Here is a 15,833-nt window from a genome sequence, read left to right as displayed (position 1 = left end):
GTGGAAAGAGTAAATGTAAAATGAAATCAAGATGGCAGAGAGGATGAGAAAGGAGATAGGCAGAAGGAATGGGGTTGAATAGGACACTGCATGTCTGTGGTCCATAGAGTTGCATTGAGAACAGCTTTGGACAGACTGAGTTAATGTGGGTAATGGTTTCCTCGTGCCAAAAGCCCAGTAGGCTATTTTACGATGCTTCTATAGCCTATGTGTTTTGAGGAGTCATATTCTCAGAGGATATTTTCCAGGCTTTATCCATATCCAATATACTCTCACTAACAAATGCTGGTGAAGCTTGAAGATATAGGGGCACGCAGAGAGGCCATGTTGTCATTATAAACAGCTTCTCATGTGCATGGCAAGGTCAAGTGTTTTTTTTCCCACTGTAGTTTGGTCCTCACAAAAAAATGACAACGCTAAAGGCTTGACCTTAACTAAACGTATACGAAGTGCTTTGGGCTCTACCATTCATGCAAGATTTAAGAGGAGACCGTTTTTAATCCACAGAATATAATCCTTAACCTTCTTAAGACTTTGAGCATTGTGCCTTTTCACACATGCATACACCGAGATGTGTGTTGCAGTCACGACCCGGCCAATTTATATGTTGGCATCTTGGGCTTCAATATCAGAGTCTGAGTCGTTGATGTTAAAACCCTCATGCTGCAATTAGTGATTTTTGGTGGGTAACAAATCTGACTTGAAAGCTGAACCATGTTGTCATTTAGTCTGTGTAATGTTTTCCCTTTCATTTTTTTAAAATCAAAGCCTTACTAACCGAGTCTTGTCAATGTTGGCATTCAAAGAACCCTATTTGGATTATTTTGCAGCAAACAAACCTTAGATCAGTTAATCATGCTCCGTTTGACAGATATGAGGCAAAAAACAAAAATAGCTTGGACTGACTTGTGTCTGACTTCATATCCGTTCTTGGAAGTCGCATCCCCCCTCTCAACATGGTGCATCGAGCTAATGAACCCCCACTGTGGAAGCAGCAAGGAGCCTCCTCCTGCTGTGCTAAATCAAAAAATGTTAGTCCAAATTATAGTATTAGAGAGTGATAATCACTCTATGATTACCGTGTTACTCTTAATAGATGAAAATAGCTTCACGTGAAAGCTGTAATTGCTTTTTTTTTTGTATCACACAACTGTAAGTCACAATACACATGCATTTGAGATGATATTTACATTTTGTTTGCTAGTTTTATTTACACAGTTACCACATCTGGGAGCAAATCCTTCCAAAATCGTTTTGAGTCTGAACTATTGATATAGAAGAAAAATCAGGGCCATATATCAGAATATGCCACGTTTGTATAATTATATAAAGTAAAGAAATTGACTGAACCATAAATTACATCATATCTAATTCTGTAAAACGTGTAAAACTTTTTTAGTAATTTTGTTTCTATCTATCTATATATTATCTAAACTGATAATAATGATTGTATCCTCACAGTATGACAAACTAAGTATCAATGTTAATTATTCATCATATAACTTTTGTTGATATATTAAAGAAGAGGAAGGGAACACGATTGTGAAAATATGAATGCAATTGTTTCAAAATGATGTCTCATATATTGATGTATCTACCAGCACTTATCTACTTATTATAACTACATATTTGTACATTATAATGTACATTATTTTAACTTTACTGCATATTCCTCTGCACTTTTTCATACATCATTTCGTATCCTTTAATTATCTTAATCCAGATCATTTCCTCAGCCCTCCCTGTGTGCAGGGTAACCAGACTCCATTGTTAGTAATTTAAGTCATGACGCATCACCGTCCTCGGTAGACAGCGGCTGGTTTCTATAGTTACCATCAACAGTCTGGGATGAGAAGTGTTTGTAAGGATATCTTTAGGACAATACAAAAGAGATTGCTCTCGAGTCCTCTTCCTACCGGGCCCACAGCTGTTTGTGGGAGATAAACGTCATGTTGTGGACAAACAGGTGGCTGGGGCGGACGCTCCATAGAAACAATGCGGCCAGTGCCATTTCATACACGGAAAGAGATTTTAGTCATCTCACAATAAAGCGTGACGTGAGAGAGATCTTTGTGGACTTGAAAGGATAAAACAAAAACTGTTCAGCTTGGCATGGTGCTACAGGCTATCACAGAACACACTGAATGTGGTGTGAATGTGACAGGTTGCCAGTCTTTACAGACATAGAATCACATTCACACTCAACATCCGCACGGGGAATTTACAATATCCCATTCCTCTAATCTTCCCGTCTTTATGAAACTTTACTGCTGTGGAATGAACTCTAATCAAACACAAGAACATTAAACCCCAGGCAGGGAACACCCAGGTTGGGTACAAACCAAGGACCTCTCCCATTCCATGTGTTTGCTTAAACAGGTGTAGCACATTTTAAGGCTGATTACACACTATGCTAAGACAACTGTGCAAGATGCTTCCTCTCAGGTTTCTTTTGGCCTCGTCTGAAGTAAAGAACCGATGTCTGTTGAAAAGATACACTATCTCCAGTGCTCCAAAAGGAGAGCTTTGAAAGGAGATTGTAGGCTACATATTATATACGAGGAGGTCAAGAAATGATTAGTCTGCTGATATGGTGTTGTAATGTCTCTGAACTACTCCTTCTGCGACACAAAGTCCTTCTTTTGGCTGTGGCTCTCAATGCTTCCTTCTTGTATGAATGTCACAATCACACGTTTGCTCATGGAGTGTCGTTTCTACATTTTCGCCGCAAAGGTCAGCACATTCCTTTAGGTGTTACACCGTGTGGAAGGAGAGCATGGCTTAGTCATAGTAGACCAAGAAAACCTGGATAAATGATGGTGCTCCGTATAAAAATGTTTCCAGGATTGATGATTAATCCGACTGAGAAGGAGACTGTAGGCATATAGGGCAGAGGCTATGCCATGGTGGCAGGATAATAGTCCTTTGTGTTTGTGTTTGTGAATAGAGCGGCCGGAGGTTTAGAATGACGTTGTCACTACCCACGCTGTGCACGGAGTGAGGAGGGATGAAGGGGTGGCATTTGAAATTCACAGAGAAAGAAAGGCAAAGGTTAATAAAGAAAGATAAACTATTCAGGATCTAGAAGAAGTTTACGATGGCAAACTAGACAAATCTAATACGCTGTTCTGACACCTTTCTGACCTGTGATTTTATGTCAATGAATGTGTGATTCATTTCTCTAACCCATTACAAGATGTTCCTGTCCCTGCTGAGCAGCATTGATCAATATCTGTATTGAGACACGTCTTTGTCCTGTGCTTTTATTTTTAATGTTAGGTGTTCATTGTTTTTCTTTATAATTCCAGCCATGCTACTACCCTCGTCTCTACTACTTCTCCTTGGCCTCCTCACTTGGAGTCCCGGTGCATCATGGGCCGCGAAAGTGATAGTCGTCCCACCCATCATGTTTGAATCCCACCTCTACATCTTCAAAACGCTGGCCACGGCTCTGCACCAGGAGGGACACGAGACCCATTTTCTCCTCTCCGAGGGTCGCGGGGTGCCCCCCTCTCCGTACTACCACTTGCAGCGCTACCCAGGGATCTTTAACAGCACCACGGCCGACAATTTCCTCCAGTCCAAAGTCAGCAACATCTTCTCTGGCCGCCTGACATTTCTGGAACTCTTTGACATACTTGACCACTACTCCCAGAACTGTGACGCCGTCGTTGGCAGCGTTGAAGTGATGACCCGCCTCAAAGAGGCCAAGTTCGACCTGCTGCTGGTGGACCCCAATGAGATGTGTGGTTTTGTCATCGCTCATATCCTGGGTGTGAAATATGCCGTGTTCAGCACAGGCCTGTGGTATCCTGCAGAGGCGGGCGCCCCAGCCCCCCTTTCATACGTGCCCGAATTCAACTCGTTGCTGACAGACCGCATGTCTCTGCCCCAGAGGATCGCCAACACAGCCGTTTACCTGGTGCAGCGCTTTGGAGTGCGTTATATTGCATTACCCAAGTACGACCGGATTATGAAGAAACACGGAGTGAAGCCTCACGTGGCCATGGCTGACTTGGTGCAGGGCAGCCAGCTGTGGATGCTATGCACTGACATGGCTCTGGAGTTCCCCAGGCCCACCCTGCCTCATGTGGTGTACATAGGAGGCATCCTGACCAAGCCCCCCAACCCACTGCCACAGGTCAGTACTGTGAGACACACAGGCGGCTGACAAGCACATGGTCGCATGTACGGGAGGGCTTATGTAGGGTTTCCCTCTGAGGTTATGTAGTTTTATGCACATTATCAATGGCAAATTAACTGAGCTTTAGAATGATAACGTAACCAGACAGCAATGCCATATAAATTCCAACGTGGTCATACATCAATATTGCTCATTGATATGAAAAATGTCCCACAATGGCTCAATATTCCCAGAGAGAAGTTGAAGTGATTTTTGCAGCAGTATTAACCATGTGACAAAAATCCTATGACCTTGAAAAATGTATATCATCTCATGGTATTTAGTAAAGTGTCAGTTTATATTGGGAGATGGTCTTATTTATATCTAGATCCACATGCGACTGTAGAAAATTTGACAGATATGTCACCACATAGTGTTTGTAGGGACCGCTGTGCATGCTGGAACATAAAATGAGTGATCTGTGACCTTGATGACATAAGAAGGAAGGGTTGAAAGCCGTATTGTTATCCTTTGTATTACATATAAGTATAAATAAAGCATTCACACACTTACCTTTTAATAGACCACTAGCAACAGCCCACTTACACACATGGATTTTTTTTTAGCTCTTCCCTAAAGGATTTCAAGTGATTTAATATTTAATTAGCAAGGACAGCTTTTCCCTTGTGTTTGCATGCATCTTTCAATTTTCTATCAACTGTTTTTATTGTTAAATGCCAGTGAATTATTGAAGACTGAACACTGTTTGGTAGCTCTTATCTTTTACATTCTGTTCAATAGAAAATTTGTGTTGATGTGTTGTTTCTCTTCCAATTATCTCCCCTGTCTTAACAGTCTGACTGAGTTACAGTATATTTTTTCGTGTCTACCCTTGCTTGTCCCCATTGTCTCCTTTATCACTGGTAACTCTTATTATCAAACTTGCTACAAAGTGTTCGTTCATAGACGCTGCTGGGGTGAGGATTGGTGTGCGTTGAATGGACGCGGTAGATTTTGAGCAGAGAGGGAGGGGAGTCATGGAGAGCAGAGGCGGGCGGTGACGGGGGGTTAGTCCAGCGTTCGGACGCCGAGGGCGCGGGCCGTCGGTATCTACTGCGCGGGGTTTCGGAATGCCACTCCGGCGAAAAGGGAGCATTGTGCCGCGTTGTGTGGAGGGAGTTATAATGGAAGTGGAAGGAGAACGAGGCCATTGTTCTGGGAAGAGCTCTGGGGACACTGAGACTCTTTTATGGGGTCACTGAGGCTGCGTTGTAGGGACAGTGGGGCTGCACTGCAGGGACACAGAGCCCAGTGTGTCCCTGATGTTGCTCCGTGCCAGGGCCAGCCTTAGCTGCCACAGCTGGACCATTAGCATCCCTCCCTCTACTTGTCCTCCAGTTCTATCAAGCCAACATGGCTGCTCGCTGGTCTCCCACTGTCAGTCCACGCATCACCCCTCACCAGAAGCTGGTTAACGGAGTAAAACTCAGCACAGGGGGAGGAGGAGGAGGAGGAGGATGGTGCTATTTCATCTGCAGAAAAGAAGTAGTTGAAAAGTAGTTGTCAGTCAGGTTTGTGGATTGCCCAAAGTATCTGGGATGTTTCTAGAGAGGCATGCTGCTGTAGCGTTTTCTTTGAGCATCACAAAATAAATTCCTTTAATCTTCATTGTATTGAGTTGGCAGCAGAAACGTCAGATACCTCAGAACTTGGCGCATGAAGCTGAAACTGCCTGCATGGCTAGATTCCACACATGGTAGAAAAGGAAATACTGTGTTTACTGTGTACCTGATGGCATGTTTCTTCTTTATTGACTTCTTGTTTGGTTAATCATTGTTAATCAGCAGCGCTGTGTGTCCAAGAAAAGTCAAACAACAAGTATATTGTGCAGCTCTCTCCGTAATAAATCAGCATTTGACAATTTTATATGAATATATCAAGGTAACGCACACATAGTTTTCATTTTGTACAAACAAGTGCTTTGACAAAGATGTTGATCTCTTGTGGAAATATTTTATATATATATATAAATATATATATACTACTTATATTTTGAAGTAACTTGTAAAAGGCAGGCTTTTATAGATCTGAGTGAAAGGACATTTTATTTTTTATGTGTCAAAAACGGAACATTCTATTATTACCTTGCCGACACCGTGACACCGTCTAGATGTAAAGTCATTAGGAGAATTACACCGCTCCATTAAGATTAGTCACTTCGAGGGCTATCGACATTGTTCATTAATATCGTAATATGAAATGATGATGTATAATGCAACACTGGGCACCAAATTGCAAAAAATGCAAGGTCAGCACATCCTTACTTATCCTTCTGAGGCATAAACGTACATCTGTTTAATAGCTTAATGCAGTAGACATTCTCTGACTTGCTGGATACACTTCTGCAGTGGGCATTTTCTTATTTTTGAAACATTTGAATTTAAGTCGGAAATATTTAACAACTAAAGCTTGCAACAAGGCGTTTATAGTCCTTGCTTTACAAATTACACGATTATAAAACCATTTAAGTGTACTATGTCCTCATTAGTAGAGTTATTCTGCAGTGTTCAGTGAGCTATTTGACATTTATCTGTAAACCTCTAAATCTTTCCAAACACGTGTGGCGAAACCTAATTTGCAAAGTGATAAACACAGCAACACTGTTCAAAGTTCATCTAACATTGATGTCAGCTATTTATCTTCAATAAAAAATAATCTGAGCTGTTCATTTGCATGTATCACATCTTCCTTATGGGTCTATCAAAGAAAGGAAGAGATGAGATATGAAAAGGAAGGTGTTCAGCACAAAACATGTTATAGTAGCACTTGCATTGTATTATAATGAATATGTTTCCATGGGCAAAAATACGACCAAATGCATTAGCTCTCATTGTCTTCCTCTCATATTCCCACAGGACTTTGAGGCATGGGTGAATGACACAGCGGAGCATGGCTTCGTGGTTGTGTCGTTCGGAGCTGGGGTCAAGTACCTTTCCCATGACATTGCTCACAAACTGGCAGGAGCCCTCGCCAGGCTCCCACAGCGCGTCGTCTGGAGGTAAAGTATCCGTTTCCCCCAATCATACTGGACACGGCTGTACCTGTGACAGATGTGAACAGGATTATCAGGATCTAGTTAGCGTCAAGTAACTGACTTTCCTCCACTCAGCACTCAGGTGGCTCTGGTGGATGCCATGGCAAATCCGATATTTAATTTATTGTTTTATATGGATCTCCACAATCAGCTATGTCCCAATAACACCTCGTAAAATAAAGGCAACACGTTGTTAGTCTGTGCCCGTCTTTGTCAGGAGACCAAAGTCCATATTCCCTCCTTACATTTGCTTCACAGTGTTCCTCAAATATTGGATCCTGACCCTTTGTTCTCGTCTCAGGACGACTTAAGGCGAAAAACTACTGATGTGGGCTTCACATTTTAATGGTGGAAACACATTTGCTTTTGATTTAATATAGTTACACAAATAAATGATTCTTCTGGAACATTTGCTCAGTTTAACACGCTGTTCAGTGGCTCATTCATAAACATGCAGACAAGACATGCTTGTGCTATTTTTAGCATTTTTGTTTTGTAAATTGTGTCTCTGCTGATGGTGGAGAAACAGGAGCATCTACACTGAGGGTCTCATTCCCAGCAGAGGAGGATGCGTCATAATCTTCCTCTATGTCACTTTCCCTGTCGAAGAGCTACGACAAAAACCTCTCAGACAGAAAACCTGCGGCGTCATTTTCAATTGAGAGAGAGCATGAAGAGAAAGCACAGAGCATGTAGAGAAAGGGATTAAAAGGCTGCTGTGCAGGCTTTTATGTTAGCTCCTCATCTACGTTCTGTGAAGTATCAATCTAAATCAATGTCCTCACGGGAACCGTAGTTCCACATTTATGTGTGGCAGGAAATATCAAAGTTGGAGAATATCAAGGGAAAATTGTTTTATGTTAACTCTCTTTTTGGAGACATTCAACATTGAATGGGGTCAAATTTACCCCAAGGATAACAGGAGGGTTAATTATTTACACAGAGTGCCACAGCAGTGATCCACTGACTTTGTCCTGAGCAGGAAAACACAAACATAAAAAGAAGAATGAATAAGAGGAGAGGCAATAGGCTGATAGACTTCCATCCATTATCCTGTTAATCCTTAACTCTTATCTCGGTTCTTCAGTTTGTGATTCATTGACTGCATTCAGATTGTGTTTGCAATGTGTATCTCATAGATGACTAAAGAATAGTTCATTAGACATCTAAACATCTAAAATCCATATGAGACCATAGCGTTTGTTTATGAATGTCAATCTATTCAGTGATGTCCAAGTGTGTGTGTATATATATAGATAGGCAGGATCAAAGCCTGGATCCGAGTACAAATATATAGTCCTGGCCCTCAAACCGGACTTTTCTATAGGTATATGGTAGAGCTGGGTTAATGTTTGACCACCGTCTCTGTGGGCAGAAGTTGGTAAAGGTTCTACACACACTACAAAATTGACAATGATGTCATACCTGACAGCATGGTCAAGTAACTTTTCATTAGGTATCTCAGTTCCAGATAACTTATACTGTTTACATTTTTTTGGGGGGGATTTCAACTCCAGTTTTGCTTCAGTTAGTCTTCAAACTTTCAAGCATCACAAGTTAAATGTGTATGTTTTCATTGATTCAATGCAAATGGCTCCCTGAACTTTCTATTTACTACTTTTTATTTCAGTTAATGAGTTGTATTCTTAATATTACTAATGATAATATTATGTTGGAGTCATTTAATTAATTGACTTCATTTTTGAGTGTGTGGGGGCAATATTTGCTGCGTGGACAAGAGAATCAGCATCAGGTCGTCTATGGAGCTGAGGAATAAAAGCCTACTCTAGCATGCTAGGTTCAACAACAGACTCCCACTGCATGATTGAATTTGTTGGGTTTTAAACTCCACACATTTGAGTGGCTAGAGCTGGGCCCCCGGTGAGATCTAAGAGGATCAGATTTTGGTTGCAGTGTCTGGAATAGGGTGGTTGTCAAACAACTTGCCAGGCTTGTAAGCAAAGCCTACTGTGTGTTGTAATGAGGAGTGCTGGATTGGCCTTGGCATACATGTGTGAGTAATGTCTGATCATTTGCCTCCGTTTACACTAAAATGACAAAGGCAAATCTAAAGCAGTGACCTTTTACAGTGGGCTATCAGAAAATGATGCTCCACATGAAGGTATCCGAGCAGGTCTACAGGTGACATGAGACAATGATCTTGAAGCTTCAGACAGGAGTCGCTTGTAAACCCGAAGACTTTGATGTGACGTGATTCACTGGCAATCTGTCTTTCAGTGGCCCTTCCAAATCATCGGAAAAAGGAAGAGGGCCGATGAGAGGGACAGGGACAGGCAAATGAATCGTGTCATTGATAATTGGCTGCATGAATGTAGGCTTTGATTGGCAGGGGAGTGAATTGGTGCTTTGTTGAAGATTGAAAAAGAGATTAAAGACTTAGGGTTGGGGAGGGAAGGAGAGAGAGATGGATGGATAGGGGTCGTAATGTTGCATGCGTATGTGTTGTGTGCAGAATCGGTTGGGAAATGTTTCCACGCACACAACTACAGTTCCTAACAAATACACACACAATGCTGTACAGTGTACACATTCACCACCACTTATAGAAAACAAAGGGTCGAAACCTAAATGTCTGGGTGAACAAGCGAAGCCCTTCTGCTTTTTTTTTTTGTTTAGGAAAAGGGAAAAGAGATTGGCATTGAATTGTAACGTAACTGTGAAACTTAATGGATTCATTCATTCTACAGTAATACAAAAGTAAAAGGGACGAGTAAAATACACAAAGTTAAAGTATTTAGAATGAAGTATCAGCAATGCATTAGCCACAGACAGCTAGTATAATTGCAGGCGTAAGTAGGTAATTCATCACAGAAGTCCAACATTTAAGGAGTAGTTCAACATTTTGGCAAATACACTGATTTGTTTATTGGCAGTAACTTCCTTGAATTTTTTATTTGACCACGAGCTTCTCAGGCAACTGGCAGTGACATAAACAGAAGTTACACTTCAGAAGTTACACTTCTGTTTATGTACAGATTAAACAAATGAGATATATAATGTGTTCATTAGTGAGTCGGCTTGGGCCGGTTTAAACATTTACAAACCGGTTTGATATTAAGCCAAACACCGGACCGGACTGGTATACTGACTTTTACCACTAGGTGTTGCACTTGCCACAGCAGCAGCATGAAAGTGAGTGTAGTGACTCCACTCGGCGGCTCCGTTAGTCCGTTAATAAACACAACGTTAATAAACACAATATTATGTTAATCACTTGTCATTATTGCTGCTTATTAGTAATGCAATACACGTTGGATTTAGTGCTGTGGTGCCGTGATGCCGGCAGCTTTAGAGCTGCTTGGTGGATTTTGTTACGTTTAGACAGTCAGGCTAGCTGTTTCCATTGGTTCCAGTCGGTTTGCTTGGCGAAGTTAACCGACTGTGAGCTGTAGCGTTACATTTACTTTACAGACACAAGAGTAGTATCAATCTTTTCTTTGAACGTGAATAAGTGCTATTCAAAAGTCATAAAACAGTTCTTCCATATAAGACTCCAACAAAGGTATTCAAGAAGTATGAGATGTTATGATTTGCAGAGATCCAATATATGAAATACTGTGTGAATAGTTGCTCGGGGGTTTTCTTGGTGTTACACACTGTAATATACTAAATAGTGAACGAAACCATTGTGATTACTTCCTGTTGTTCCCTTCTTTAGATTCTCTGGAGTGCCACCCAGTAACCTTGGCAACAACACAAAGCTCGTTGATTGGATGCCTCAGAATGACTTGTTAGGTGAGCACATTACAAGGACACCACCGACTGTAATTCACCTTCCAGATCTCTTATCAACAGTCAGAATGCCCAAACTGAAATGTATTAGTCTGGTTCAAGGTGCGTTTAACACATAGCTGATGTCTGATGTTTTGAAACGAGATGGTCCAGCTGATATTGTGGCGGACTAGGTTTGGCGTAGGCGGGTTCCTCCCATACCTACTTATTAACGGCAGTAGTGGGTAGAATGTGAATGTGTTAGTCACATGTGCTACGTTTGCGCTTGTCAGGAATGAGGAATGTACAACCACATTCAGATGTTGACATCTTGCATTGTCTTCTGCATTGGTGTAATAGCACAGTGATTAGCCAAGCCTGCAAAACCTGAGATGTTATGTCTGTCTGGCTTTCTGGTAGGCCAGTAACAGGGATTTGAAAGTGACACTACACCGCAATAAAACATATTTTTCCTATTAGTCCGTTGCATCAAAGTGCGTTTATGTTGTCGGACAAAATTACCAATTTAATTGTGATTCAATTTAGTAAATACAGCCTCACCATCTCCTTCCAAATATAATAACATTTGTTATTTAAACACAAACACGCCCTCCAACTGTCTTTATCTATAGAGAGGAGATTAACTGTCTATTATTGAAGTCTGTGAATTGCTGTGAGTAATTGTACTTCTCTTTGGATAGGAATGTTGAGTTATATATTTGTTTGCTGAATTGAATGCCTAAAAACCAAAGTTTCAATCTTCAGTAAATCATTCTGAAACAATGCAGGTGGATATATGTATATTGCCCTGATTCAGAGGGGACTAAGGTGAATTGCACCTTTTCTCTAAATGGTTGAAATGGCTAAAGAGAAAGTTAATCATTTACATTTAAATTTCTCCCATCATAAAAACACTGACTGACTAAACCTGATTAATAAAAACCTAACGTGCAAAATAACATCCCGTCCCTTCTGCTATCTAGGCCACGTCAACACAAGGGCCTTCCTGAGCCACGGTGGCCTGAACAGCATCTACGAGGCCATGTACCACGGGGTGCCGGTGGTAGGTGTGCCCCTGTTCGGAGACCACTATGACACCATGACTCGCGTGGCAGCCAAAGGTATGGGTATCATGCTACACTGGAAGTACATGACAGAGGAAGACCTCTACACAGCCCTGACCAGCGTCATCAAAGACTCCAGGTGAGATTTCTAAGTCGCACACAAATGCTTTGTATATTTAGTGTTATTGTGCATCAGTGCCATCTGGTGACCATATATGGAATCACCACAGTCTCCATGACACACGTAGAGAAAATTGTTTTTCATATGATTGTGCTCTCATGAGTTTGTGCCCACGAGCATGCCGAAAGATGTCCCTAAAGGATTGTCTCCTGGTCTCTTTATAGCCTTGTTTTATATCCTCGTTTCAAACCTCTGTCTGTCCCTACCCAGGTACCGCCAACGGGCACGCACTCTCTCCAACATTCACAAAGACCAGCCGGGCCATCCTGTGACCAGGGCCGTCTACTGGATCAGCTACATCCTACGTCACCAGGGTGCCAACCACCTGCGCTCTGCCGTGTACGAGGTGTCCCCCTACCAGTACTTCCTGCTGGATGTGATTCTCACTGTAGGGGCGGCCTTTGCTCTGATTGTCTTTGCCCTGCGACGTCTGGTACGATTGCTGCGTGGGAAGGCCGGGGACCGGAGCAGGGGACGCGACGTCACCGGGGATGATGCTAACATGGCTAATGGACACTGCCACAGCGAGAGCATGGCCAACGGCAAACACAAACGCAACGGCTCCTTGAAAAACGAGAAGAAGATTAATTAACGTTTTGAATGGCCAAGAAGGACGAGGAAGAAGTTGCCCCAATGACTCACCTCTAGGTTTGGTTTAGTGGTTTTATAAAAGCTTTGAGAGAAATCTGTTCTTAGGTCTGTGTCGAGAGGCAACTGCTACTCATAGCGAGCAAGAGGCTGTGGGAGGATGCACGATGCCTCACGTAGGGACAGAGCAAAGCATCGGGTGCTCAAAATCTGTGTGTATGTCAGTGTGTGTGTTTGGGTGTATGTGTATGTGTGCACTGAGGCAAATTTAATGGAAACTCTAACAAAAGCAGCTACAGCAATAAAACACCAAATTGGACAGTCATTGAGGAAGAGACACAGGAAAGACACATCGGGAGGACGTTGTTTCTTCATGTGTGTCATCCGTCCTGCATGTTCTGTTGTCTTCCTGCCTTCCTGACCAGTGGGAGGGTAATGAAGAGGGGACATCCCGAGCGCCAACTCCCCTCAGAACAAAAAACACACGGATAACTTTTTAAATAGTTAGGATGTCATGTTTTTAACGGCAAACTCTGCTTTCCCAAATGTCTGGCAAACTGTAAATAGAGGGCAAATCTATTTATTTCTGTACAAAATGCATTTTAATGATGGACCTTTTTAACCTTTTTAATTTATTTCATGTATTGATGGAGTGAAAGCATTATGGTAGATGCACACTCCCTCCTCTAACCTAACATTCGCAAAACGTTGTGTGCTTCATATTGGTGACACCAAAAAGCTGCCGACCATTACAAGTTAGTGCAGAGCACTTTCACTATCCACAGTATTCATGGTGGTCTTGTTTTCAAGCGTGTTCAGAATGTTTTCTGCTTTTCCCTTTTCCCATGGTAGAGCCATCCTGTGACTGCACGTGTCTGTGCAGCATCCCCCTTTGTCTCTCGACTGAGAGTTTGTTCAGATAGAGAATAACTCAACTGAACTCTGTTTGGCTTACCAGTGTGAAAAGGGGGGTCATATTATTGTCAAAAGGTATAATAATGACTACTGGGGATACTGTGGATAGGCCAGATCAGAAATGTGCTCAACCTCATCCAGTCAGGTGATCAGGGATGAGTCAGAGCATCACTGATTTATGATTACTTGCTTCGTGAGTCCCATATCCATCATCTCTCTGTTAATTAGTAAGGAGTCGTCTCTTAATCGCCATTTTTAGTGCTACACTTGACTTTGTACATCATTCCTTCCTCTGATTAATTTGATGGATCATTTCCGACATATTGTATGTTGCAAATGCTCCTTTTAAATTACACAGTTCAGGTTTCTCTTATGCAAGGTTAAAGTCTGTTAGATTCGTGGTCAAACAAGTAGACCATATGTAATTCTATTAACTTTGAGTGTGAATGATTCACTTTCTGTATGTGACCTTTTATAATGCAAGAATGCTTGAATGCGTGTGTGAGTGTGTGTATGAATGTGCTTGTTGCTCTTTTAGATCACTGCACAGCTTTGAACTGAGTGTGTGAATGAAAGAAGGTAAAAAAGGTATGTTTTAGCCCATGAGAGATGAGTAAAACACCCATTGGCTTTTCAGCCATTCTCTGAAGTCCTCTTACTAAGTGTATCCCCATGACATCATGGACTGATGCTACTTTCTTTCAATGAGACTGAAGTTGCCTTCTGTAGCTTTTTTTTTTTTTTTCGTCTTATGTTATCTTGTTTCTCAGCCACCGTGTCTTAATTTTCAATGCAGATGGAGGACGGATGTAAGGAGGGTGAAAGAGTGGCTAAGTTCCAACACCAAAAGTGAACCGCACTACGCCTACAATATATAATACTGCGACACTGATCCCTGCAACAAAATTCTCTTTTCTTGAACCCCCATCGAGGAGATCAAAGTACAGGGCGAGCTGGAAGAGTATCCGTGGAGTTGGTGGGGATTCGGTGTCTTGCTAATGGACATTTCAGAAGGGCAGGTGCTCACAGACAGGGGAGAGAAAAATCTCATGCGCACGAGACCTCGAACGTTTCATCGAACCACCAGACCACATTTACTGTATTTTCCTCCTTTGTTCCAGCAAAAAAAAATCACCCTGTAGTTTCAAATTGCAGCCACAATTAGCATCCGAGTGTTCACCAACTTTGCAAAGCCTCTAATGTGGACGATATGGCAATGTATTAAGCGGAAACCGAATAAATGCTATCACTTAACCTTAACATGTTCACAGATTCTGTATAATTGAGAAAGCTTCATGATCTTCCTTTCTCTGTGAGCTACAATTACACCTGCAAAGCCCGACCCAGCCCTGCTGAAAACAGACTATTATACTTGAAACATCATCTCCATCATCATCATCTTCTTCATCATCATAACAAGTTCAGCTGTTGGGTAAAGTAGGGGGGCCTGCAGGTGCTACACAAGCTATGAACGGGGTCTGGAGAGAAAAAAGATTGTGAAGATACATTTTTTTAATTATTATTTTCAGTATTAATGTGTAGCCCATATAGTTAATTGTCCGCCCATTCCCAATTACTACTCTCTTGTTTCTGTACTTGTCCGACAGTCTGACGTGTCTCTGTATTCGTGACTTTTGCATTTCATCAGCTTGACGTTTTTCTTTGTTCAGTCTTCAATAGCTCACTTGTTCCATCTGTCCACCTCTTGTGCCCGACTTCCCGGTGTCTTTGTCTTGTCTTTTTCCTCCTCCCTCTTAAATATTAGATGTCTCCACTCACTTGCTTTTATTTCCTTTTAAACCTTCATTTTACTTTGATTTTAAAATGACAAAAAAGTCCCCGTTTTTCCTGTCACGTGTGTCCATGTTGTAAATAGAACAATGTAAACAAAATAACTAATGCTAAATAAAAATGACATATTTTGTTTGCAGAGATGATTGACATTTTTTCTCTCAAAAAGCGGCCATGTTACATTGGAATATTGTTATTTTTGTAGTAGAAATTTAAGGAAGATGGATGGAACGGTGGATGAAAAACTGAGGAAATGACTTATTACTGAAGTACATTACATTACATTGCTTAGCTGATAATTGGCTTTGAGTGGTATCCGTGTCACTGTATAAAAACATCGAAGAG

General features: G+C 41.7%; 1 protein-coding gene across 3 annotated transcripts in view; it reads left to right on the top strand.

Moving 5' to 3' along the window:
• Positions 1–15,629, top strand: part of ugt8 (UDP glycosyltransferase 8) — a 31,376-nt gene extending 15,747 nt beyond the window's left edge. For all 3 annotated transcript variants that reach the window (XM_084005930.1, XM_084005929.1, XM_084005931.1), the window contains exons 2-6: positions 3,309–4,141; positions 7,039–7,181; positions 10,897–10,973; positions 11,933–12,152; positions 12,405–15,629. In XM_084005930.1, coding sequence (XP_083862056.1) covers positions 3,311–4,141; positions 7,039–7,181; positions 10,897–10,973; positions 11,933–12,152; positions 12,405–12,786 — 1,653 coding nt within the window. In that variant the 5' untranslated portion in view covers positions 3,309–3,310 and the 3' untranslated portion in view covers positions 12,787–15,629. The remainder of the gene's footprint in view (positions 1–3,308; positions 4,142–7,038; positions 7,182–10,896; positions 10,974–11,932; positions 12,153–12,404) is intronic.
• Positions 15,630–15,833: the final 204 nt, after the last annotated feature.

This window comes from Eutrigla gurnardus (assembly GCF_963514095.1).
Source record: "Eutrigla gurnardus genome assembly, chromosome: 3".
Classification (NCBI taxonomy): Eukaryota; Metazoa; Chordata; class Actinopteri; order Perciformes; family Triglidae; genus Eutrigla; species Eutrigla gurnardus.
The sequence above is the reverse complement of the archived record's forward strand: the minus strand, read 5'-3'. Positions and strand labels throughout refer to the sequence as shown.